Below are 27,829 nucleotides of genomic sequence, written 5' to 3' on the forward strand. Positions count from 1 at the left end.
GGTGATTTGCTCTGGAATGTTTACAGAGGTTGCATGAGAAAAACAGACCTGGCAGATTCAGACAGGATTAAAGTCACAAAGTACGTCTGTGAAATACGAATTTTGTCCTCCAGGAAATCTAGTCCTGCCCGAATTGCATTTTTGACGGCAAAACAACTCAACTCAGAAACAACTCACTCACCCCTTAGAGAAATGATCAGTTTGATCAAACCTTAAAGGGACAGTTCACCCACAAATATAAATGCTGTCATTTCCCCGCCCTCATGTCGTTCCAAAATCACAACTTTCTTTCATCTTCAAAACACAAACGCACATCAGATATGGTCAATGGATGCTCAAACTTCCCGTTTGACGAGCGAGAACCAGTGTTTGTTTTTATGCATCAAGCAAGTACAGCTGTCCTTCCATTTCCATCAATACATGTCCATTGATCCATGTTTATATGCGAATAAAAGCCTAAATGAAATCTGTTTAACATATAAAGCGATTGTGTCTCTTCAGAAGCCACAAGGATTACTTTCACCATGTCTTTGTGAATTTTTGAAGCGTGAATATTTCGGGTGAATGGACTTCCAACAGAGGGACAGAAATCTCTCAGGTTTCATTAAAAATATCTTCAAGTCTTGTGCATTTTTTAACGACACGAGGGCGAGTTTAAGACTGATCTACCACTATATATATATATCAAGAAACACTTTCACAGCATTTGTTCACACTGATTGGATGCACGAGTTGCGTTGTCATCGCAGTGCCGTTCTGAAGAGAATGATACATGAACGACTCACAGGCTTTATTTGCACCTAAAGGTTTATTAAAAGCTTTGCCACATGCTTTAGTAACAGAAAGTGTCTGAATCTTCAATACTCCCAATCAACAAACATTGATTTATCTGATCATTACATTGTTTCCCTTTTCCAAAAGCAAACCCAGAAAGCGTGAGGAACATCAGGATGAATAGACGTGATCAGGACCTTTATGAGACGCAGGATGATCTGGTTACGCTTCGGCTGTTGTGGGAAGAACTTTGACATACAGGGTCTTGGTGTTTAGAGTCTTCAGAGAGGACGCCATCAGTTCTGAAAACACAGAATGCAAAAAAACTGAACATTAGTACTAATTAAGCCAGTCTGAAATCAATGACTTCCCTGCTTAAAAAACAGTAGGCGAAAAGTTCCCGGATGTCCTACAACTTCTGCTGAGATTCTGAAGTGCGCATCCATTGGACAGGAGGAAAGGATTTGAGAATGGCAGTGAAGCGACACAAAGATACATGATGGATGCAGTACATCCGTATTTCATTCATTCTACACAGTTCTACTATATAAAACATACTTTTTATGTGTGTGACGTCACCGTCGGCCGGAGTGACTGTGGTTACACACACGCTGAGAGACAGAAACACAGAGAGGCATAACTGGTTTCCAGCTTGAATGACGTGAAAAACACACAAAACACATTTAAAACAGGAAAGAGCTTTGAGATTGACCGTATAAATATATTTGACAAGAAATCTGAGGTATATTTTACAGACTGTCGAAAGCTACAGAACAGAGAAGCAAACGAATCGCTGTAATTCACAGAAACAACTGGATCCAGGCAGAGAAAAGTGGATTTGCAGTTATTATTGTGTGTCAATATGCTGAATTTAGGGGTAAAATCATACCCTTTATATTGTATTGTTATATATTATATTGACAACTCATCAATTAAATATTTACCATCGTATATTCTGCATAATCGGATGTTTTTAAATAAACACTGACTAAAAACTACACAAGTGTAAGGGCTGGCGATATGATGATATATATAACACTGATATGAGTGATCACATGGATTTAGACCTATATTGTATTTATATAAAGCGGCAAATGTGCTTTATGTATTTCCCCGGCGTTGAAATCAGGCTCATATAAATGTGAGGAAACACGATTCCTGCTGCATGTCGATATCCATGATCACTGGATCTTTGGTTAGTTGTAAGAAACACTATATCGAGTCCAACCTTTAGTTTAAACTGATAATCGTTTGTTTTACTCGTGTTTTCGCAGTTTCCCCCATTAAATCCAGTCACACGGCAGCTCTTCTGCCACTCAGTCCGGATGAGGGAGTGTGTTCCCGCGGGAAAGCGACGCCAATGCATATACCCTCTATATGGGTCACAAAGTTTGAAACCGAATCTACACAGTATGTGATTTCTGGCACAGTGTCTGAGATATTTCAGTCTCTATAAACGCGTATATGAGCGTATTCGGGTATTTTCACAAGTCACAGTATGAACAACTGAACACGTTTCTTTATTCACTGGCCGGTGAAGGAATCATGGGAGTCTGGCGTCTGCGGTGTGACAGATATCTGCCGTCTTCATCTGTATGTCTAGGAGAACAGAGGAGGCTCCTGGGATACGACCCACTTCCTTTAAGACACCAACAACAAAACAAATACAAACTCTCTTCTGATCCGTTTGGTTTCGGACAAACAGCACGAGTCTGATGTCTGCAGATAATACGTGTTCTGGCTCCGAGATGAGAAGAATAATGAGGAAAAATGGGCATTGTGTTTTTCATCTCCAGATGTTTACAGGAACATTGATCTGCTGATGAAGAACATGAGCAGGATCACACTGGCTCTTTCAAACTACATTTTCCAGGCTTTAAGAAGTCAGATCAGTCAAATGAACGTGTACATTTTGTAGTGAGATATTGCTGGTAAAACTGGCTCATTATCCAACATTTATATATTTGTATATATTTATATACATATATTTGCTACATTCCAGTAGAGCCCCGAAGGTGCTGTTGAAGGAGATTATCAGCCAATCGCACCAGAAAATGAAGATGGTGAAACTCATCTTTAATCTGCTAAATTATTGTTTTGTGAATCATTCACGAAATTGAGATGACTGACAGTAGCTGCGTTTCCATTACCCTTCAAATTGCGCAAATTGAAATTGCGAATTGAAAATACGCCCAATGGAAACACGTCAATTTCGCAAAAACTCCCATTTATCGCAAACAAGTTTTTACGCTCGCATGAGGTGGTTTTTCAGGCAATTCGAAAAAGAAATATTTCGCAAAACTGCAATGGAAACAGTTTTTGCGCATTTACAGGTCACCTGACTTAGAAGGCAACGGAGTGTTTGGACAGAATAGCCTACGAGACAGAGTTCTTTATTGAATTCATAAAAGACAAAAGAATGACAGAAATACTGGATTCTAAACCTCAAAGAAATGCCACAATCAAGACCTCGGAGCAGAAATGAGTGAGAAAAACCCAGAAACACTCCATATGTGCCGCTCACAGACACAGTATAAGGGTCTTTCCTTGCCATTTATGCTTGGATAACACGCCTACGTTTCCTTCCATTAATAATAATAATGTCTAGTGCGTACATGGCTGTGATATATATATAAACTTACCAACGTCCGTTGCCATGATTTTTGGAATGACTTATCGCGAGAGGAAAAAATGACGTTTTAGTTGCATAACCTCGGTTAATGGAAACGGCGTCATTTCGCAATAGTTTTCTATCGAAATTTAGAAAAAAAAATCGCAAAAGTTTTGCGCAAATCTTTAATGGAAACGCGGCTAGTGATAACCGGCCATAGCATTGTATTAGGTTGTTTCATTATTGTACAGCAAATGTCAATAGCTCTTTTTTGGATTTTTCATGTTTGTTGTAGGCTTATTTGGAAATTACCATAGTGGTAGTATGTCATCCTTAAGCTTCTGTTAATTGACATTAGCCCCACTTACGTTTCAAAATGCGGCAATTGCAACTATTTAGCAAAATGTTTGCGCCACCTGGCGGTCATTTCGCGAACGACTTTGAAATGCGACTGGTTTATTTTTGCCAGTAATAGTCATTCTGGTTGACTACCTGCTGTATATTAAAGCTGATAAATAATGGATTATTTCCTTCAACTGAGACACTTCAGATGACTTTTGTTTTTGTAATCAGTTTCTCAAAAATTATATATAAATTTTGATTGAGATTTATCGGCCAAAATATCGGTTATCGGCTTTAAAAATATAAAGAATTATCGTGTCTCTGTATCAGCCAAAATATTCATATCAGTGCATCCCTATCTAATTTCACTCAATAAATTCATAAATCTCTCTTTTATTCACTAATCACAACTGACTAGAAAGGTCAGGGAAATTCAACAGGACCTGCAGAACCATTGTACAAACACAGTAAAACCATAATCACTGTTGCATGTTAATATTCAATAATCAAAGTGTGAGCATCTTCTCACTCTGTGTAACATCACTTCTTATATCCTGACAACTGTACGGTTATGCAGAATTTCCTGAAAACCCAAGGTGAACGGACTGACCTTGACCTCGTCTCTCTTGCTCAACCCTAATCTGAAGGTAAAGCACGTCCCGCACTAGAGCGGCGCTGTAACCCGGCACACAGTCACTGGGTTGGGATTATTTACTGCTCAAGTGATGCTAAAGGTCTGGAGAGCAACAGTGAAGGTTGTCCTTGGGTGGAATAAGTGTGTGTGAGCCAGTAAACCAACCCTCAACACACACACTGATGACCGATGGGAAAACAACGGCACTGTTCAGAACTCAAGCAGAAAACATGGAAAAGGACTGTAATTCAGATTAGAATGTTGGGAAGTACAATTACAATGGAATTAACTTTATAGCACTTTTAGTATTTTTTTCTTAAATATTTAATTATTGATTTTATTATGTATTATATATTAAGATATTTTCACCAAATATTGCTGTATATTATGTTATCTTCATGTTTGTTCATCTTCTTTCAGTAATTTTAGAGCTCATATTATATTTGGAATTGCATTCCATTTACCAGCAGAGAAATACTGTTGTGTAGTAGACAATTCACTGATAAACACTTATTATTATTATAATTATTATTATTAGTTTACTTGTGTGGTTTGTAGTGCAAAATATTTTATATATATATATAAATCAGTTGACTGTTTAATTAAAAATCAATTATTTCTGCTTTTGAAAAGACGTGTTGTGTCTGTTTAAACCTATTGTGCTCTTCGCTCATTTTTGACGAAAACATTTTATGTTTCATTACTGGATGAATCCGCACTTCTGAATGAATCTCTTGAATAAATTATTCTTATTCAATGACTCACTCATAATCACTTCACTTGTTTCATTAATGGATGAAACAGCGTTTTTTTTTAACAAATCTCTTGAATGAATGATTCAATGACTCACTCATAAAGACTTGATTTTGACTGAATCTCTTGAATGAATGATTCAATGACTCACTCAAAGACTTAACTTGTTTCATTACTGGATGAATCAGCGTTTTTGAAAGAATCTCTTGAACGAATGATTTAATAATTCACTCAAAGACTTCACTTGTTTCATTACTGGATGAATCCGTGTTTTTAAACAAATCTCTTGAATGAATGATTCAGAGACTCACTCATAAAGACTTCACTTGTTTCATTACTGGATGAATCAGCATTTTTGACCGAATCTCTTGAATGAATGATTCAATGACTCACTCATAAAGACTTGATTTTGACTGAATCTCTTGAATGAATGATTCAATGACTCACTCAAAGACTTGATTTTGACTGAATCTCTTGAATGAATGATTCAATGACTCACTCATAAAGACTTCACTTGTTTCATTACTGGATGAATCTGCGTTTTTGACAGAATCTCTTGAATGAATGATTCAATGACTCATAAATACTTCACTTGTTTCATTACTGGATGAATCAGCGTTTTTTAACAAATCTCTTGAACGAATGATTCAATGATTCACTCAAAGACTTCACTTGTTTCATTACTGGATGAATCAGTGATTTTAAACAAATCTCTTGAATGAATGATTCAGTGACTCACTCATTAAGACTTCACTTGTTTCATTACTGGATGAATCAGCGTTTTTGACCGAATCTCTTGAATGAATGATTCAATGACTCACTCATAAAGACTTCACTTGTTTCATTACTGGATGAATCAGCGTTTTTGACCGAATCTCTTGAATGAATGATTCAATGACTCACTCAGAAAGACTTCACTTGTTTCATTACTGGATGAATCAGCGTTTTTAAACGAATCTCTTTAATGAATGATTCAATGACTCACTCATTAAGACTTCACTTATTTCATTACTGGATGAATCAGAGTTTTTGACTGAATCTCTTGAATGAATGAATGATTCAATGACTCACTCATAAAGACTTCACTTGTTTCATTACTGGATGAAGCAGCATTTTTGGTCAAATTATCTTGAACAAATGATTCAATAACAAAAAGTTTTTTAAGACCTTTATCTTTGTCACCCCCTATTGGTGTAACAATGTAATTAATACAGTCTTTATTTGAAGAGTCCCATTATTTTCAGAAGGTGATTTGCTCTATTTTGATCTCTACCTCAGTACAAGACATTCGTTCAAAAACGCTGATTCATCCAGTAATGAAACAAGTCAAGTCTTTATGAGCGAGTCATTGAATCATTCATTCGAACCAATGTTTCAAACAAATTAATTCAAATTAAAAAATATTTTTTAAGTAGCAGCAACTAACATTTTGTCCGAACTTACAGTAAATTACGTTATTCTGTTTAGTTGTCTATTCAGAATCATGATCTCAGTTTATCCAGAATCATGCAGGTCTATTGCGTACAGTATGTGAAGACTTCTGCATCGTAATATCTGAATGTTTTAATGATGGATGTCAGATACACTGATGACTTCATTCGTATCTTTTTTTCATGTTTACTTGAATCGATGCATGAAACGACTTTCTTGCTGACATTAATCCTGATGGATGAAATCAAGCCCTTTTTTGGAGTCACATTTTAGTAATAGCAGTCAGTTTCGCTAGGATTTATATTAATATTTCACTTTTTCACTTACATGCATCATCAAATAAAACTTCACTGGTGTTGAATATCAGTATAGTGTTTTAAACGGGAGACTGTGGGAGATTTAATCCTCATATCCATACATGCAGAGTACAGATTGAGTGTTATCACGTGTTCCTCACCTTCTGTAAGCTCTTCATTCACGTACAGCATCAGTCTCCTTCCCCTCAGGCCGAAGACTTTGGCAGTTTCACGCAGCAGATCAGGGTAAAGTAAGGGGTTTTTACCCGCTGGGTTCATTAAAAGCAGCGTGGCCACATCTCCCGTCTGACACTCTACAGGACAAAACACACACACACCACAATAACACACAAATTCAACATTTCTCTCGCCATATTGGATGATTTTTTCTCTGAGCTTATTAAAATACGTCACGGGATTGTCTTGAAAGATGTACAATGCCGTTCAAAAGTTTGTGATCAATAAGATTTGTAATGTTTTTCAGTGTGTGTCAGTGAGTGAAGAGTGAAGCTCACCCGCTGGACTGGCGTTCATGAGCTTCAGGTTGACGTATGGACACAGAAGAGAGTCTGAGCTGCTCAAATCAGTAGGACTCGAACCCGAGGTCACCGTCAGCGTCTTCCCGCTCAGAGACATCAGATCAGCGTCGGCACGCAGCTCTGGAATAGACAAACACACACCTGACTGAACACACACCTGACTGAATACACACCTGACTGAACACAAATAGGCTTCTAGCACCTTCAGAGGATGAAGAAATTATTCAGACACTTTGACCTGAGCATGTTTTGCTTGGTTGAGCTAAACTGGTATTATCTAATTGTGTAGTTCAATTTAACAGCTGACAGATATTCAACATAATTCATGTGTGAGACAGTCTAACAGAAGGACGGAAAAACCAGTCAAATATCAACTGAGTTCATAACTCTTTGTTATGAGTTCTTGTCATATTTTATTACCATTTTCTAAACTACAGCGAATAAACTTTGATAATGTGAGAAATGTTGAAGGTGTCTGAATAGATTTGGGTTTGACTATACAGTAGGGCTGCCCTCAACTAAAGAATTTTCTAGTCGACTAGTAGTCATTCATTTAAGCCATTAGTTGACTATTTGCACGTTTATATTAATAAAGCATACATCATAATAATGCGCCTTTAATTGTCTATATAAAATACATATAGCCTAATCAGGGCACAAATGCACAAATAAAGCTTGCACCGGAAATATTAATGATTATGAATGTGTCGTGAAAAAAACTGAAGGAGGCTGTCAAAATATTTTAATAATTTATTGGTAATGTTTTTGGTGTTTTCGGAAACGATGCTGACTTGTCATCTCCGCAGTAGTGGACGTTTCATACGGATTACATAATCAGAGAATGTTTATTACCATTGGAATCTGTTCATTCAAATGTAGACATTTCAAGCTTTCTATAGATATATTTCTCATGTCTGTGAGGCAAGAATACGCTGAGTTTCGGTTCATTTATGTGATGCGCTCAAGTTCACTGAGACGGTAGAAAGCGCCACTATTTTAAACAAGCACAACGTTTTGTTGTTATTGTGAGTTTACAGAAATAAAAGTAGAGCCTTTAAAGTTTGCATTACTCTTATCTGAATGACCAAAAATGAGGGAGCATTTTAAGTTAAACTCAAGAGATCGCGCCGGTGCCTGTATGTCATGCTCTCCACACAAACACTTATGCGCCTGACAATAGCACACATTTCTCTAGGTTAGCATTAGTGCGAGTGGACTAGTCAAGTTGCTACTACTTACATGTTTCAAGTGATGAGCCATATTTGAGGTGAATGTGTGGATTTCCTGCCGTTAACGATCTGTCCATTACAGATTTTGCCACTTCATGTGGAGTTTTTTTTTCTTTCTGCGATTAAACGACTAATAACATTTTGTAAAAGCCTCTTCTAGTCGACTAACGGTTAGTCAGCTATTAGGGAGCAGCCCTAATGTACAGTACATCTACGAAGCAGGGAAGTCAAAATTACCAGAACCTCACTAACAAGTCAACACTAAAAAAGAATTACATAATGAACTGCGCTTATACAGCATTTATTAATCTTTGTTAATGTTAATTTCAACATGTAAGTAATAAGTTCTTATAATCAAATGTTGTTTTTGTTAACATTAGTTAATGCACTGTGAACTAACATGAACAAACAATAAACAGCTGTATTTCTATTAACTAACATTAACAAAGATTAATAAATACAGTAACAAATGTATTGCTCATTGTTATTAATGTTAGTTAATACATTAACTAATGTTAACTAATGAACCTTATTGTAAAGTGATACCAAAATAACAATCTTTCAATCTTATAGTAGCAGTGTTATCTGAATCTGTGTGTGATCTCACCTGTCTTCCCGTTGAATATGGCCACAGGCGCACCGTCGAGTCCGAACACACTGACACACACCGTCTTCAGCCGCTCCAGGTCCAGGATCCCGTCGCCCTTGGGATTCTCCAGCAGAACTACTCCCTCTGAGAGACACATTTACATTTATTCATTTAACAGACGCTTTTATCCAAAGGGACTTACAAATGAGAACAATAGAAGCAGTGAAAGTGCTACGACCCTTCCCAGTTTAATCTAACGCATGTAGGCCTACTTTTTTTTTTTTATAAATAGATATAGAATGAAAGAGAAACACATGAACGGATCGAGAGTAAACATGGCTCAGAGAGACAAACAAACACGGTACAAAAACTGGAAAATACCGGTATTTATTACATGGCTCTGTGGAATACTTGATTCTGATTGGTCAATCGCTCCATCCAGCGGTATATTATTCCCCGATAACAACCTCTGAACACAGAAACACAGGCTCATCCGGGTCACTGAAGTCAGCAGCGCTATACGCTCGCGAGGAACGGTTATTCTTCGTGGAAGTTGTGCGTTTGGTGAACTAATAAATTATTAAAACTCAGTCGAATCAATATTTTGTGTACAGTTATTTAACTATGCCATCCAGTATCGTGGATGTTCGCTCTCTCTGGTTTCATATAAACGCAGCAGTGGCCATTTTGTGACTTTTGTTTTGTACACTGTTGGATTATAAGATACAAAGAGGTATGATTTTAAAACAGTTTAATCTGAAATCAATATCTCTTATCTCCATAATTATGTGTGTGTTGAAATGCTGTGTAGTAAGTGTAATGACAAACCAAACCTGTGTGATGACTGAGGTGTACAGTTGTGATTGTGTGATAGATGAGGAGTACAGTTGTGATTGTGTGATAGATGAGGTGTACAGTTGTGATTGTGTGATGACTGAGGTGTACAGTTGTGATTGTGTGATAGATGAGGAGTACAGTTGTGATTGTGTGATAGATGAGGTGTACAGTTGTGATTGTGTGATGACTGAGGAGTACAGTTGTGATTGTGTGATGACTGAGGTGTACAGTTGTGATTGTGTGATGACTGAGGTGTACAGTTGTGATTGTGTGATAGATGAGGTGTACAGTTGTGATTGTGTGATAGATGAGGTGTATAGCTGTGATTGTGTGATGACTGAGGAGTACAGTTGTGATTGTGTGATGACTGAGGTGTACAGTTGTGATTGTGTGATAGATGAGGTGTATAGCTGTGATTGTGTGATGACTGAGGAGTACAGTTGTGATTGTGTGATGACTGAGGTGTACAGTTGTGATTGTGTGATAGATGAGGAGTACAGCTGTGATTGTGTGATAGATGAGGAGTACAGTTGTGATTGTGTGATGACTGAGGTGTACAGTTGTGATTGTGTGATGACTGAGGTGTACAGTTGTGATTGTGTGATGACTGAGGTGTACAGTTGTGATTGTGTGATAGATGAGGTGTATAGCTGTGATTGTGTGATGACCGAGGAGTACAGTTGTGATTGTGTGATGACTGAGGTGTACAGCTGTGATTGTGTGATAGATGAGGAGTACAGTTGTGATTGTGTGATGACTGAGGAGTACAGTTGTGATTGTGTGATGACTGAGGTGTACAGTTGTGATTGTGTGATAGATGAGGAGTACAGTTGTGATTGTGTGATGACTGAGGTGTACAGTTGTGATTGTGTGATAGATGAGGTGTATAGCTGTGATTGTGTGATGACTGAGGAGTACAGTTGTGATTGTGTGATGACTGAGGTGTACAGCTGTGATTGTGTGATAGATGAGGAGTACAGTTGTGATTGTGTGATAGATGAGGTGTACAGTTGTGATTGTGTGATGACTGAGGTGTACAGTTGTGATTGTGTGATAGATGAGGAGTACAGTTGTGATTGTGTGATGACTGAGGTGTACAGTTGTGATTGTGTGATGACTGAGGAGTACAGCTGTGATTGTGTGATAGATGAGGAGTACAGTTGTGATTGTGTGATGACTGAGGTGTACAGTTGTGATTGTGTGATAGATGAGGAGTACAGTTGTGATTGTGTGATAGATGAGGTGTACAGTTGTGATTGTGTGATGACTGAGGTGTACAGTTGTGATTGTGTGATGACTGAGGTGTACAGTTGTGATTGTGTGATAGATGAGGAGTACAGTTGTGATTGTGTGATGACTGAGGTGTACAGTTGTGATTGTGTGATGACTGAGGTGTACAGTTGTGATTGTGTGATGACTGAGGTGTACAGTTGTGATTGTGTGATGACTGAGGAGTACAGTTGTGATTGTGTGATGACTGAGGTGTACAGTTGTGATTGTGTGATAGATGAGGAGTACAGTTGTGATTGTGTGATGACTGAGGTGTACAGTTGTGATTGTGTGATGACTGAGGTGTACAGTTGTGATTGTGTGATGACTGAGGAGTACAGTTGTGATTGTGTGATAGATGAGGAGTACAGTTGTGATTGTGTGATGACTGAGGTGTACAGTTGTGATTGTGTGATGACTGAGGTGTACAGTTGTGATTGTGTGATGACTGAGGAGTACAGCTGTGATTGTGTGATGACTGAGGTGTACAGTTGTGATTGTGTGATAGATGAGTACAGTTGTGATTGTGTGATTGTGTGATGACTGAGGTGTACAGTTGTGATTGTGTGATGACTGAGGTGTACAGTTGTGATTGTGTGATGACTGAGGTGTACAGTTGTGATTGTGTGATGACTGAGGTGTACAGTTGTGATTGTGTGATGACTGAGGTGTACAGTTGTGATTGTGTAATGACTGAGGTGTACAGTTGTGATTGTGTGATGACTGAGGTGTACAGTTGTGATTGTGTGATAGATGAGGTGTACAGTTGTGATTGTGTAATGACTGAGGTGTACAGTTGTGATTGTGTGATGACTGAGGTGTACAGTTGTGATTGTGTGATGACTGAGGTGTACAGTTGTGATTGTGTGATGACTGAGGTGTACAGTTGTGATTGTGTGATGACTGAGGTGTACAGTTGTGATTGTGTAATGACTGAGGTGTACAGTTGTGATTGTGTAATGACTGAGGTGTACAGTTGTGATTGTGTGATAGATGAGGTGTACAGTTGTGATTGTGTAATGACTGAGGTGTACAGTTGTGATTGTGTGATGACTGAGGTGTACAGTTGTGATTGTGTGATGACTGAGGTGTACAGTTGTGATTGTGTGATGACTGAGGTGTACAGTTGTGATTGTGTAATGACTGAGGTGTACAGTTGTGATTGTGTGATAGATGAGGTGTACAGTTGTGATTGTGTAATGACTGAGGTGTACAGTTGTGATTGTGTGATGACTGAGGTGTACAGTTGTGATTGTGTGATGACTGAGGTGTACAGTTGTGATTGTGTAATGACTGAGGTGTACAGTTGTGATTGTGTGATAGATGAGGTGTACAGTTGTGATTGTGTGATGACTGAGGTGTACAGTTGTGATTGTGTGATAGATGAGGTGTACAGTTGTGATTGTGTGATAGATGAGGAGTACAGTTGTGATTGTGTGATAGATGAGGTGTACAGTTGTGATTGTGTAATGACTGAGGTGTACAGTTGTGATTGTGTGATAGATGAGGTGTACAGTTGTGATTGTGTGATAGATGAGGTGTACAGTTGTGATTGTGTGATGACTGAGGTGTACAGTTGTGATTGTGTGATGACTGAGGTGTACAGTTGTGATTGTGTGATGACTGAGGTGTACAGTTGTGATTGTGTGATAGATGAGGTGTACAGTTGTGATTGTGTGATAGATGAGGTGTACAGTTGTGATTGTGTGATAGATGAGGTGTACAGTTGTGATTGTGTAATGACTGAGGTGTACAGTTGTGATTGTGTGATAGATGAGGTGTACAGTTGTGATTGTGTGATAGATGAGGTGTACAGTTGTGATTGTGTGATGACTGAGGTGTACAGTTGTGATTGTGTGATGACTGAGGTGTACAGTTGTGATTGTGTGATGACTGAGGTGTACAGTTGTGATTGTGTGATGACTGAGGTGTACAGTTGTGATTGTGTGATGACTGAGGTGTACAGTTGTGATTGTGTGATAGATGAGGTGTACAGTAGGGCTGTCAATCTTCCTCTATAATACTATTCGAATTCCATTCCTTATTTTATTTAATATTCGAATAATATTCGAATATTAAATGCTCAAATTCATCCTATTATTAATATTTACGACATTACACAGTCTTATGGATCGCCAATGCGTGATGTTGATCGGTCTCATATCTTCACAGATAAACCGTCAGTTTGTCTGTTATTGCCTTTTGGCAGACAGCTGGTAGCAGTTGAGCCCCGTGATGAGGAGAGAGAGAGAGGCAGAACATAAGTAATTCTTGCCTGTTTTAGCGGCGGTTCCTCGGACAGATCGCCTAGCTTGTCAGGTTGTAAGTTGTCATAAAAAAAATAACGTATATTTTCCTCTCCGTTTTGGCCTTCCGTCAGCAATGAGACGGCGTTTTTATTAATGAAAACGCACTCCAAAGTGTATATATTTGAAGACGCCGTTTTCACGTTGTAGTGTGGACTGAGAATCAAATTGTTGATCTCCGTTACCGTGGAGACATTCCTCTCCGCGACTTTTGACAGTTATGATGATAAAGCGTGGATAACGTGCACAATTGTGTTATGATTCAAAAACTTTATTGTTTATCAGACGAAACAAAAGCATTTAATTTTCACATGTAGGTGCCAAGGCGGCGAGAAAGGCAAGATTGCATTTTCTTTTAAAAATATACATAAAAAAGCAATATTCGAATAGGAACTTCAGCATTCGAATAGTATTGATTTTTTTAATATTCGAATTATATTCGAATTTCGGAATTCGTTCCAACAGCCCTAGTGTACAGTTGTGATTGTGTGATGACTGAGGAGTACAGTTGTGATTGTGTGATGACTGAGGTGTACAGCTGTGATTGTGTGATGACTGAGGTGTACAGTTGTGATTGTGTGATGACTGAGGAGTACAGCTGTGATTGTGTGATGACTGAGGTGTACAGTTGTGATTGTGTGATACATGAGGAGTACAGTTGTGATTGTGTGATGACTGAGGTGTACAGTTGTGATTGTGTGATAGATGAGGAGTACAGTTGTGATTGTGTGATGACTGAGGTGTACAGTTGTGATTGTGTGATAGATGAGGAGTACAGTTGTGATTGTGTGATGACTGAGGTGTACAGTTGTGATTGTGTGATGACTGAGGTGTACAGTTGTGATTGTGTGATAGATGAGGAGTACAGTTGTGATTGTGTGATGACTGAGGTGTACAGTTGTGATTGTGTGATAGATGAGGTGTACAGTTGTGATTGTGTGATGACTGAGGTGTACAGTTGTGATTGTGTGATGACTGAGGTGTACAGTTGTGATTGTGTGATAGATGAGGAGTACAGTTGTGATTGTGTGATGACTGAGGAGTACAGTTGTGATTGTGTGATAGATGAGGTGTACAGTTGTGATTGTGTGATGACTGAGGTGTACAGTTGTGATTGTGTGATAGATGAGGTGTACAGTTGTGATTGTGTGATGACTGAGGTGTACAGTTGTGATTGTGTGATAGATGAGGTGTACAGTTGTGATTGTGTGATAGATGAGGAGTACAGTTGTGATTGTGTGATGACTGAGGTGTACAGTTGTGATTGTGTGATAGATGAGGTGTACAGTTGTGATTGTGTGATAGATGAGGAGTACAGTTGTGATTGTGTGATAGATGAGGTGTACAGTAGGGCTGTCAATCTTCCTCTATAATACTATTCGAATTCCATTCCTTATTTTATTTAATATTCGAATAATATTCGAATATTAAATGCTCAAATTCATCCTATTATTAATATTTACGACATTACACAGTCTTATGGATCGCCAATGCGTGATGTTGATCGGTCTCATATCTTCACAGATAAACCGTCAGTTTGTCTGTTATTGCCTTTTGGCAGACAGCTGGTAGCAGTTGAGCCCCGTGATGAGGAGAGAGAGAGAGGCAGAACATAAGTAATTCTTGCCTGTTTTAGCGGCGGTTCCTCGGACAGATCGCCTAGCTTGTCAGGTTGTAAGTTGTCATAAAAAAAATAACGTATATTTTCCTCTCCGTTTTGGCCTTCCGTCAGCAATGAGACGGCGTTTTTATTAATGAAAACGCACTCCAAAGTGTATATATTTGAAGACGCCGTTTTCACGTTGTAGTGTGGACTGAGAATCAAATTGTTGATCTCCGTTACCGTGGAGACATTCCTCTCCGCGACTTTTGACAGTTATGATGATAAAGCGTGGATAACGTGCACAATTGTGTTATGATTCAAAAACTTTATTGTTTATCAGACGAAACAAAAGCATTTAATTTTCACATGTAGGTGCCAAGGCGGCGAGAAAGGCAAGATTGCATTTTCTTTTAAAAATATACATAAAAAAGCAATATTCGAATAGGAACTTCAGCATTCGAATAGTATTGATTTTTTTAATATTCGAATTATATTCGAATTTCGGAATTCGTTCCAACAGCCCTAGTGTACAGTTGTGATTGTGTGATGACTGAGGAGTACAGTTGTGATTGTGTGATGACTGAGGTGTACAGTTGTGATTGTGTGATGACTGAGGAGTACAGCTGTGATTGTGTGATGACTGAGGTGTACAGTTGTGATTGTGTGATACATGAGGAGTACAGTTGTGATTGTGTGATGACTGAGGTGTACAGTTGTGATTGTGTGATAGATGAGGAGTACAGTTGTGATTGTGTGATGACTGAGGTGTACAGTTGTGATTGTGTGATAGATGAGGAGTACAGTTGTGATTGTGTGATGACTGAGGTGTACAGTTGTGATTGTGTGATGACTGAGGTGTACAGTTGTGATTGTGTGATAGATGAGGAGTACAGTTGTGATTGTGTGATGACTGAGGTGTACAGTTGTGATTGTGTGATAGATGAGGTGTACAGTTGTGATTGTGTGATGACTGAGGTGTACAGTTGTGATTGTGTGATGACTGAGGTGTACAGTTGTGATTGTGTGATAGATGAGGAGTACAGTTGTGATTGTGTGATGACTGAGGAGTACAGTTGTGATTGTGTGATAGATGAGGTGTACAGTTGTGATTGTGTGATGACTGAGGTGTACAGTTGTGATTGTGTGATAGATGAGGTGTACAGTTGTGATTGTGTGATGACTGAGGTGTACAGTTGTGATTGTGTGATAGATGAGGTGTACAGTTGTGATTGTGTGATAGATGAGGAGTACAGTTGTGATTGTGTGATGACTGAGGTGTACAGTTGTGATTGTGTGATAGATGAGGTGTACAGTTGTGATTGTGTGATAGATGAGGAGTACAGTTGTGATTGTGTGATGACTGAGGTGTACAGTTGTGATTGTGTGATGACTGAGGTGTACAGTTGTGATTGTGTGATAGATGAGGAGTACAGTTGTGATTGTGTGATGACTGAGGTGTACAGTTGTGATTGTGTGATAGATTAGGTGTACAGTTGTGATTGTGTGATGACTGAGGTGTACAGTTGTGATTGTGTGATGACTGAGGTGTACAGTTGTGATTGTGTGATAGATGAGGAGTACAGTTGTGATTGTGTGATGACTGAGGTGTACAGTTGTGATTGTGTGATAGATGAGGTGTACAGTTGTGATTGTGTGATGACTGAGGTGTACAGTTGTGATTGTGTGATAGATGAGGTGTACAGTTGTGATTGTGTGATGACTGAGGTGTACAGTTGTGATTGTGTGATAGATGAGGTGTACAGTTGTGATTGTGTGATAGATGAGGCGTACAGTTGTGATTGTGTGATAGATGAGGTGTACAGTTGTGATTGTGTGATAGATAAGGAGTACAGTTGTGATTGTGTGATAGATGAGGTGTACAGTTGTGATTGTGTGATAGATGAGGAGTACAGTTGTGATTGTGTGATGACTGAGGAGTACAGTTGTGATTGTGTGATAGATGAGGTGTACAGTTGTGAACTTGTGATTGTGTGATGACTGAGGAGTACAGTTGTGATTGTGTGATGAAAGAGGAGTACAGTTGTGATTGTGTGATAGATGAGGTGTACAGCTGTGATTGTGTGATGACTGAGGTGTAGAGTTGTGATTGTGTGATGAAAGAGGAGTACAGTTGTGATTGTGTGATAGATGAGGTGTACAGCTGTGATTGTGTGATAGATGAGGAGTACAGTTGTGATTGTGTGATAGATGAGGTGTACAGTTGTGATTGTGTGATGACTGAGGTGTACAGTTGTGATTGTGTGATAGATGAGGTGTACAGTTGTGATTGTGTGATGACTGAGGAGTACAGTTGTGATTGTGCGATGAAAGAGGAGTACAGTTGTGATTGTGTGATAGATGAGGAGTACAGTTGTGATTGTGTGATGACTGAGGTGTAGAGTTGTGATTGTGTGATGAAAGAGGAGTACAGTTGTGATTGTGTGATAGATGAGGCGTACAGTTGTGATTGTGTGATGACTGAGGTGTACAGTTGTGATTGTGTGATGACTGAGGTGTACAGTTGTGATTGTGTGATGACTGAGGTGTACAGTTGTGATTGTGTGATGACTGAGGTGTACAGTTGTGATTGTGTGATGACTGAGGTGTACAGTTGTGATTGTGTGATAGATGAGGAGTACAGTTGTGATTGTGTGATGACTGAGGTGTACAGTTGTGATTGTGTGATAGATGAGGAGTACAGTTGTGATTGTGTGATAGATGAGGAGTACAGTTGTGATTGTGTGATAGATGAGGTGTACAGTTGTGATTGTGTGATGACTGAGGTGTACAGTTGTGATTGTGTGATAGATGAGGAGTACAGTTGTGATTGTGTGATAGATGAGGAGTACAGCTGTGATTGTGTGATGACTGAGGTGTACAGCTGTGATTGTGTGATGACTGAGGTGTACAGTTGTGATTGTGTGATGAAAGAGGAGTACAGTTGTGATTGTGTGATAGATGAGGAGTACAGTTGTGATTGTGTGATGACTGAGGTGTACAGTTGTGATTGTGTGATAGATGAGGAGTACAGTTGTGATTGTGTGATGAAAGAGGTGTACAGCTGTGATTGTGTGATAGATGAAGAGTACAGTTGTGATTGTGTGATGAAAGAGGAGTACAGTTGTGATTGTGTGATAGATGAGGAGTACAGTTGTGATTGTGTAATGACTGAGGTGTACAGTTGTGATTGTGTGATAGATGAGGAGTACAGTTGTGATTGTGTGATAGATGAGGAGTACAGTTGTGATTGTGTGATAGATGAGGAGTACAGCTGTGATTGTGTGATGACTGAGGTGTACAGTTGTGATTGTGTGATAGATGAGGAGTACAGTTGTGATTGTGTGATGACTGAGGTGTACAGTTGTGATTGTGTGATAGATGAGGAGTACAGTTGTGATTGTGTGATGAAAGAGGTGTACAGCTGTGATTGTGTGATAGATGAGGAGTACAGTTGTGATTGTGTGATGAAAGAGGTGTACAGCTGTGATTGTGTGATAGATGAAGAGTACAGTTGTGATTGTGTGATGAAAGAGGAGTACAGTTGTGATTGTGTGATAGATGAGGAGTACAGTTGTGATTGTGTGATAGATGAGGTGTACAGTTGTGATTGTGTGATAGATGAGGTGTACAGTTGTGATTGTGTGATAGATGAGGTGTACAGTTGTGATTGTGTGATAGATGAGGTGTACAGTTGTGATTGTGTGATAGATGAGGTGTACAGTTGTGATTGTGTGATAGATGAGGTGTACAGTTGTGATTGTGTAATAGATGAGGTGTACAGTTGTGATTGTGTGATAGATGAGGTGTACAGTTGTGATTGTGTGATAGATGAGGTGTACAGTTGTGATTGTGTGATAGATGAGGAGTACAGCTGTGATTGTGTGATAGATGAGGTGTACAGTTGTGATTGTGTGATAGATGAGGAGTACAGTTGTGATTGTGTGATAGATGAGGTGTACAGTTGTGATTGTGTGATAGATGAGGCGTACAGTTGTGAATGTGTGATGACTGAGGAGTACAGCTGTGATTGTGTGATGACTGAGGTGTACAGCTGTGATTGTGTGATGACTGAGGAGTACAGTTGTGATTGTGTGATAGATGAGGTGTACAGTTGTGATTGTGTGATAGATGAGGAGTACAGTTGTGATTGTGTGATAGATGAGGTGTACAGCTGTGATTGTGTGATGACTGAGGTGTACAGCTGTGATTGTGTGATGACTGAGGTGTACAGTTGTGATTGTGTGATAGATGAGGTGTACAGTTGTGATTGTGTGATAGATGAGGAGTACAGTTGTGATTGTGTGATAGATGAGGTGTACAGTTGTGATTGTGTGATAAATGAGTACAGTTGTGATTGTGTGATAGATGAGGAGTACAGTTGTGATTGTGTGATAGATGAGGAGTACAGTTGTGATTGTGTGATAAATGAGTACAGTTGTGATTGTGTGATGAAAGAGGAGTACAGTTGTGATTGTGTGATGACTGAGGTGTACAGTTGTGATTGTGTGATAGATGAGGTGTACAGTTGTGATTGTGTGATAGATGAGGTGTACAGTTGTGATTGTGTGATGACTGAGGTGTACAGTTGTGATTGTGTGATGACTGAGGTGTACAGCTGTGATTGTGTGATGACTGAGGAGTACAGTTGTGATTGTGTGATAGATGAGGTGTACAGTTGTGATTGTGTGATAGATGAGGAGTACAGTTGTGATTGTGTGATAGATGAGGTGTACAGCTGTGATTGTGTGATGACTGAGGTGTACAGCTGTGATTGTGTGATGACTGAGGTGTACAGTTGTGATTGTGTGATAGATGAGGTGTACAGTTGTGATTGTGTGATAGATGAGGAGTACAGTTGTGATTGTGTGATAGATGAGGAGTACAGTTGTGATTGTGTGATAAATGAGTACAGTTGTGATTGTGTGATGAAAGAGGAGTACAGTTGTGATTGTGTGATGACTGAGGTGTACAGTTGTGATTGTGTGATAGATGAGGAGTACAGTTGTGATTGTGTGATAGATGAGTACAGTTGTGATTGTGTGATGACTGAGGTGTACAGTTGTGATTGTGTGATAAATGAGTACAGTTGTGATTGTGTGATAGATGAGTACAGTTGTGATTGTGTGATGACTGAGGTGTACAGTTGTGATTGTGTGATGACTGAGGTGTACAGTTGTGATTGTGTGATGACTGAGGTGTACAGTTGTGATTGTGTGATGACTGAGGTGTACAGTTGTGATTGTGTGATAGATGAGGTGTACAGCTGTGATTGTGTGATAGATGAGGTGTACAGCTGTGATTGTGTGATGACTGAGGTGTACAGTTGTGATTGTGTGATGACTGAGGTGTACAGTTGTGATTGTGTGATAGATGAGGTGTACAGTTGTGATTGTGTGATGACTGAGGTGTACAGTTGTGATTGTGTGATGACTGAGGTGTACAGTTGTGATTGTGTGATGACTGAGGTGTACAGTTGTGATTGTGTGATAGATGAGGTGTACAGTTGTGATTGTGTGATAGATGAGGCGTACAGTTGTGATTGTGTGATAGATGAGGTGTACAGTTGTGATTGTGTGATGACTGAGGTGTACAGTTGTGATTGTGTGATAGATGAGGCGTACAGTTGTGATTGTGTGATGACTGAGGAGTACAGTTGTGATTGTGTGATAGATGAGGTGTACAGCTGTGATTGTGTGATAGATGAGGTGTACAGTTGTGATTGTGTGATAGATGAGGTGTACAGCTGTGATTGTGTGATAGATGAGGTGTACAGTTGTGATTGTGTGATAGATGAGGCGTACAGTTGTGATTGTGTGATGACTGAGGTGTACAGTTGTGATTGTGTGATAGATGAGGCGTACAGTTGTGATTGTGTGATGACTGAGGAGTACAGTTGTGATTGTGTGATAGATGAGGTGTACAGCTGTGATTGTGTGATAGATGAGGCGTACAGTTGTGATTGTGTGATGACTGAGGAGTACAGTTGTGATTGTGTGATAGATGAAGAGTACAGTTGTGATTGTGTGATAGATGAGGAGTACAGTTGTGATTGTGTGATAGATGAAGAGTACAGTTGTGATTGTGTGATAGATGAGGAGTACAGTTGTGATTGTGTGATAGATGAAGAGTACAGTTGTGATTGTGTGATAGATGAGGAGTACAGTTGTGATTGTGTGATAGATGAAGAGTACAGTTGTGATTGTGTGATAGATGAGGAGTACAGTTGTGATTGTGTGATAGATGAGGAGTACAGTTGTGATTGTGTGATAGATGAAGAGTACAGTTGTGATTGTGTGATAGATGAGGAGTACAGTTGTGATTGTGTGATGACTGAGGAGTACAGTTGTGATTGTGTGATGACTGAGGTGTACAGTTGTGATTGTGTGATGACTGAGGTGTACAGTTGTGATTGTGTGATGACTGAGGTGTACAGTTGTGATTGTGTGATAGATGAGGTGTACAGTTGTGATTGTGTGATAGATGAAGAGTACAGTTGTGATTGTGTGATAGATGAAGAGTACAGTTGTGATTGTGTGATGACTGAGGAGTACAGTTGTGATTGTGTGATGACTGAGGAGTACAGTTGTGATTGTGTGATAGATGAGGAGTACAGTTGTGATTGTGTGATAGATGAAGAGTACAGTTGTGATTGTGTGATAGATGAAGAGTACAGTTGTGATTGTGTGATAGATGAGGAGTACAGTTGTGATTGTGTGATGACTGAGGAGTACAGTTGTGATTGTGTGATGACTGAGGAGTACAGTTGTGATTGTGTGATGACTGAGGTGTACAGTTGTGATTGTGTGATAGATGAGGTGTACAGTTGTGATTGTGTGATGACTGAGGAGTACAGTTGTGATTGTGTGATAGATGAAGAGTACAGTTGTGATTGTGTGATAGATGAAGAGTACAGTTGTGATTGTGTGATGACTGAGGTGTACAGTTGTGATTATGTGATAGATGAGGTGTACAGTTGTGATTGTGTGATAGATGAAGAGTACAGTTGTGATTGTGTGATGACTGAGGTGTACAGTTGTGATTGTGTGATAGATGAGGAGTACAGTTGTGATTGTGTGATAGATGAAGAGTACAGTTGTGATTGTGTGATAGATGAAGAGTACAGTTGTGATTGTGTGATAGATGAGGAGTACAGTTGTGATTGTGTGATGACTGAGGAGTACAGTTGTGATTGTGTGATGACTGAGGAGTACAGTTGTGATTGTGTGATGACTGAGGTGTACAGTTGTGATTGTGTGATAGATGAGGTGTACAGTTGTGATTGTGTGATGACTGAGGAGTACAGTTGTGATTGTGTGATAGATGAAGAGTACAGTTGTGATTGTGTGATAGATGAAGAGTACAGTTGTGATTGTGTGATGACTGAGGTGTACAGTTGTGATTATGTGATAGATGAGGTGTACAGTTGTGATTGTGTGATAGATGAAGAGTACAGTTGTGATTGTGTGATGACTGAGGTGTACAGTTGTGATTGTGTAATAGATGAGGTGTACAGTTGTGATTGTGTGATGACTGAGGTGTACAGTTGTGATTGTGTGATGACTGAGGCGTACAGTTGTGATTGTGTGATAGATGAAGAGTACAGTTGTGATTGTGTGATAGATGAGGAGTACAGTTGTGATTGTGTGATAGATGAGGTGTACAGTTGTGATTGTGTGATAGATGAGGCGTACAGTTGTGATTGTGTGATAGATGAGGTGTACAGTTGTGATTGTGTGATAGATGAGGTGTACAGTTGTGATTGTGTGATAGATGAGGAGTACAGTTGTGATTGTGTGATAGATGAGGTGTACAGTTGTGATTGTGTGATAGATGAAGAGTACAGTTGTGATTGTGTGATAGATGAGGAGTACAGTTGTGATTGTGTGATAGATGAGGAGTACAGTTGTGATTGTGTGATAGATGAGGTGTACAGTTGTGATTGTGTGATAGATGAGGAGTACAGTTGTGATTGTGTGATAGATGAGGTGTACAGCTGTGATTGTGTGATAGATGAGGCGTACAGTTGTGATTGTGTGATGACTGAGGCGTACAGTTGTGATTGTGTGATAGATGAAGAGTACAGTTGTGATTGTGTGATAGATGAGGTGTACAGCTGTGATTGTGTGATAGATGAGGAGTACAGTTGTGATTGTGTGATAGATGAGGTGTACAGCTGTGATTGTGTGATAGATGAAGAGTACAGTTGTGATTGTGTGATAGATGAGGAGTACAGTTGTGATTGTGTGATAGATGAGGAGTACAGTTGTGATTGTGTGATAGATGAGGTGTACAGTTGTGATTGTGTGATAGATGAGGAGTACAGTTGTGATTGTGTGATAGATGAGGTGTACAGCTGTGATTGTGTGATAGATGAGGCGTACAGTTGTGATTGTGTGATGACTGAGGCGTACAGTTGTGATTGTGTGATAGATGAAGAGTACAGTTGTGATTGTGTGATAGATGAGGTGTACAGCTGTGATTGTGTGATAGATGAGGTGTACAGTTGTGATTGTGTGATGACTGAGGCGTACAGTTGTGATTGTGTGATAGATGAAGAGTACAGTTGTGATTGTGTGATAGATGAGGAGTACAGTTGTGATTGTGTGATAGATGAGGAGTACAGTTGTGATTGTGTGATAGATGAGGAGTACAGTTGTGATTGTGTGATAGATGAGGAGTACAGTTGTGATTGTGTGATAGATGAGGTGTACAGTTGTGATTGTGTGATAGATGAGGTGTACAGTTGTGATTGTGTGATAGATGAGGTGTACAGTTGTGATTGTGTGATAGATGAGGTGTACAGTTGTGATTGTGTGATAGATGAGGTGTACAGTTGTGATTGTGTGATAGATGAGGAGTACAGTTGTGATTGTGTGATAGATGAGGAGTACAGTTGTGATTGTGTGATAGATGAGGTGTACAGTTGTGATTGTGTGATAGATGAAGAGTACAGTTGTGATTGTGTGATAGATGAGGAGTACAGTTGTGATTGTGTGATAGATGAGGAGTACAGTTGTGATTGTGTGATAGATGAGGTGTACAGTTGTGATTGTGTGATAGATGAGGTGTACAGTTGTGATTGTGTGATAGATGAGGAGTACAGTTGTGATTGTGTGATAGATGAGGAGTACAGTTGTGATTGTGTGATAGATGAGGTGTACAGTTGTGATTGTGTGATAGATGAGGAGTACAGTTGTGATTGTGTGATAGATGAGGTGTACAGTTGTGATTGTGTGATAGATGAAGAGTACAGTTGTGATTGTGTGATAGATGAGGAGTACAGTTGTGATTGTGTGATAGATGAGGAGTACAGTTGTGATTGTGTGATAGATGAGGTGTACAGTTGTGATTGTGTGATAGATGAGGTGTACAGTTGTGATTGTGTGATAGATGAAGAGTACAGTTGTGATTGTGTGATAGATGAGGAGTACAGTTGTGATTGTGTGATAGATGAGGAGTACAGTTGTGATTGTGTGATAGATGAGGTGTACAGTTGTGATTGTGTGATAGATGAGGAGTACAGTTGTGATTGTGTGATAGATGAGGTGTACAGTTGTGATTGTGTGATAGATGAGGTGTACAGTTGTGATTGTGTGATAGATGAGGAGTACAGTTGTGATTGTGTGATAGATGAGGCGTACAGTTGTGATTGTGTGATAGATGAGGCGTACAGTTGTGATTGTGTGATAGATGAGGAGTACAGTTGTGATTGTGTGATAGATGAGGTGTACAGTTGTGATTGTGTGATAGATGAGGTGTACAGTTGTGATTGTGTGATAGATGAGGAGTACAGTTGTGATTGTGTGATAGATGAGGCGTACAGTTGTGATTGTGTGATAGATGAGGTGTACAGTTGTGATTGTGTGATAGATGAGGAGTACAGTTGTGATTGTGTGATAGATGAGGCGTACAGTTGTGATTGTGTGATAGATGAGGTGTACAGTTGTGATTGTGTGATAGATGAGGAGTACAGTTGTGATTGTGTGATAGATGAGGCGTACAGTTGTGATTGTGTGATAGATGAGGAGTACAGTTGTGATTGTGTGATAGATGAGGTGTACAGTTGTGATTGTGTGATAGATGAGGAGTACAGTTGTGATTGTGTGATAGATGAGGAGTACAGTTGTGATTGTGTGATAGATGAGGAGTACAGTTGTGATTGTGTGATAGATGAGGTGTACAGTTGTGATTGTGTGATAGATGAGGTGTACAGTTGTGATTGTGTGATAGATGAGGTGTACAGTTGTGATTGTGTGATAGATGAGGAGTACAGTTGTGATTGTGTGATAGATGAGGCGTACAGTTGTGATTGTGTGATAGATGAGGCGTACAGTTGTGATTGTGTGATAGATGAGGAGTACAGTTGTGATTGTGTGATAGATGAGGTGTACAGTTGTGATTGTGTGATAGATGAGGTGTACAGTTGTGATTGTGTGATCGATGAGGAGTACAGTTGTGATTGTGTGATAGATGAGGTGTACAGTTGTGATTGTGTGATAGATGAGGAGTACAGTTGTGATTGTGTGATAGATGAGGTGTACAGTTGTGATTGTGTGATAGATGAGGAGTACAGTTGTGATTGTGTGATAGATGAGGTGTACAGTTGTGATTGTGTGATAGATGAGGTGTACAGTTGTGATTGTGTGATAGATGAGGAGTACAGTTGTGATTGTGTGATGACTGAGGTGTACAGTTGTGATTGTGTGATAGATGAGGAGTACAGTTGTGATTGTGTGATAGATGAGGAGTACAGTTGTGATTGTGTGATAGATGAGGTGTACAGCTGTGATTGTGTGATAGATGAGGTGTACAGTTGTGATTGTGTGATAGATGAGGTGTACAGTTGTGATTGTGTGATAGATGAGGTGTACAGTTGTGATTGTGTGATGACTGAGGTGTACAGTTGTGATTGTGTGATAGATGAGGAGTACAGTTGTGATTGTGTGATAGATGAGGTGTACAGTTGTGATTGTGTGATAGATGAGGAGTACAGTTGTGATTGTGTGATAGATGAGGCGTACAGTTGTGATTGTGTGATAGATGAGGAGTACAGTTGTGATTGTGTGATAGATGAGGAGTACAGTTGTGATTGTGTGATAGATGAGGTGTACAGTTGTGATTGTGTGATAGATGAAGAGTACAGTTGTGATTGTGTGATAGATGAGGAGTACAGTTGTGATTGTGTGATAGATGAGGAGTACAGTTGTGATTGTGTGATAGATGAGGAGTACAGTTGTGATTGTGTGATAGATGAGGTGTACAGTTGTGATTGTGTGATAGATGAGGAGTACAGTTGTGATTGTGTGATAGATGAGGTGTACAGTTGTGATTGTGTGATAGATGAAGAGTACAGTTGTGATTGTGTGATGACTGAGGTGTACAGTTGTGATTGTGTGATAGATGAGGAGTACAGTTGTGATTGTGTGATAGATGAGGAGTACAGTTGTGATTGTGTGATGACTGAGGTGTACAGTTGTGATTGTGTGATGACTGAGGTGTACAGTTGTGATTGTGTGATAGATGAGGTGTACAGTTGTGATTGTGTGATAGATGAAGAGTACAGTTGTGATTGTGTGATGACTGAGGTGTACAGTTGTGATTGTGTGATAGATGAGGAGTACAGTTGTGATTGTGTGATGACTGAGGTGTACAGTTGTGATTGTGTGATAGATGAGGTGTACAGTTGTGATTGTGTGATAGATGAAGAGTACAGTTGTGATTGTGTGATGACTGAGGTGTACAGTTGTGATTGTGTGATAGATGAGGAGTACAGTTGTGATTGTGTGATAGATGAGGAGTACAGTTGTGATTGTGTGATAGATGAAGAGTACAGTTGTGATTGTGTGATAGATGAGGTGTACAGTTGTGATTGTGTAATAGATGAGGTGTACAGTTGTGATTGTGTGATGACTGAGGCGTACAGTTGTGATTGTGTGATAGATGAAGAGTACAGTTGTGATTGTGTAATAGATGAGGCGTACCTTGCTGCTTGTCCTTGAGTGTGACTCTCAGGTTGACGTGAGCACAGACTGAAGAGTTCAGAGACACTCTGGAGACTCCAGATCCTCTCACGATAGTCAACTCCATATCCGAGCCTTTCAACTGTCATACAACACACACACACACACACACACACACACACACACACACACACACACACACACACACACACACACACACACACACACACACACACACACAAAATCACAAATCAACCCTGATCCAGTCCCACCAAAGCACCTTTCTAGTAGGGGTGTAACGAGACCCTCATGTCACGATTCGATACATATCGCGATACTGAACTCATGATACGATATTATTGTGATACTCCAAGACATATGATAAAAGGTTTACAAAAAAATTAACTATTGATTAAAATGCTAAATTTGGTATTTCATTGGTTTGTGGTTTCACACTGCAAATGGTTAATAAAGTGAATCTGATTGTGTGTGTAAATGAATATTCTTGGACTTGGTGCTGAAACCCAAAGCACAGGACAATAGAGACACCAGAATAACAATATTCATGATTCTGAAGCTGAAAACACTGAATTATTGTAGAGGAATATGCTTTCACTGTCACTGACTAGATATATTTATAATAATGTAGGACACTT

The 27,829-nt window shown here is 39.4% G+C and overlaps 1 protein-coding gene across 2 annotated transcripts in view; it reads right to left on the reverse strand.

Moving 5' to 3' along the window:
- Positions 1 to 795: 795 nt before the first annotated feature.
- Positions 796 to 27,829, reverse strand: part of iars1 (isoleucyl-tRNA synthetase 1) — a 126,727-nt gene continuing 99,693 nt past the window's right edge. For both annotated transcript variants that reach the window (XM_081358082.1, XM_081358083.1), the window contains exons 30-34: positions 27,195 to 27,315; positions 9,217 to 9,342; positions 7,357 to 7,500; positions 7,003 to 7,155; positions 796 to 1,076 (exon numbers count right to left, since the gene is read on the reverse strand). In XM_081358082.1, the coding sequence (XP_081214208.1) occupies positions 997 to 1,076; positions 7,003 to 7,155; positions 7,357 to 7,500; positions 9,217 to 9,342; positions 27,195 to 27,315 (624 nt within the window). In that variant the 3' untranslated portion in view covers positions 796 to 996. The remainder of the gene's footprint in view (positions 1,077 to 7,002; positions 7,156 to 7,356; positions 7,501 to 9,216; positions 9,343 to 27,194; positions 27,316 to 27,829) is intronic.

The sequence above is a fragment of the Scardinius erythrophthalmus genome, assembly GCF_964197995.2.
Source record: "Scardinius erythrophthalmus genome assembly, chromosome: 25".
NCBI classification, from domain to species: Eukaryota; Metazoa; Chordata; class Actinopteri; order Cypriniformes; family Leuciscidae; genus Scardinius; species Scardinius erythrophthalmus.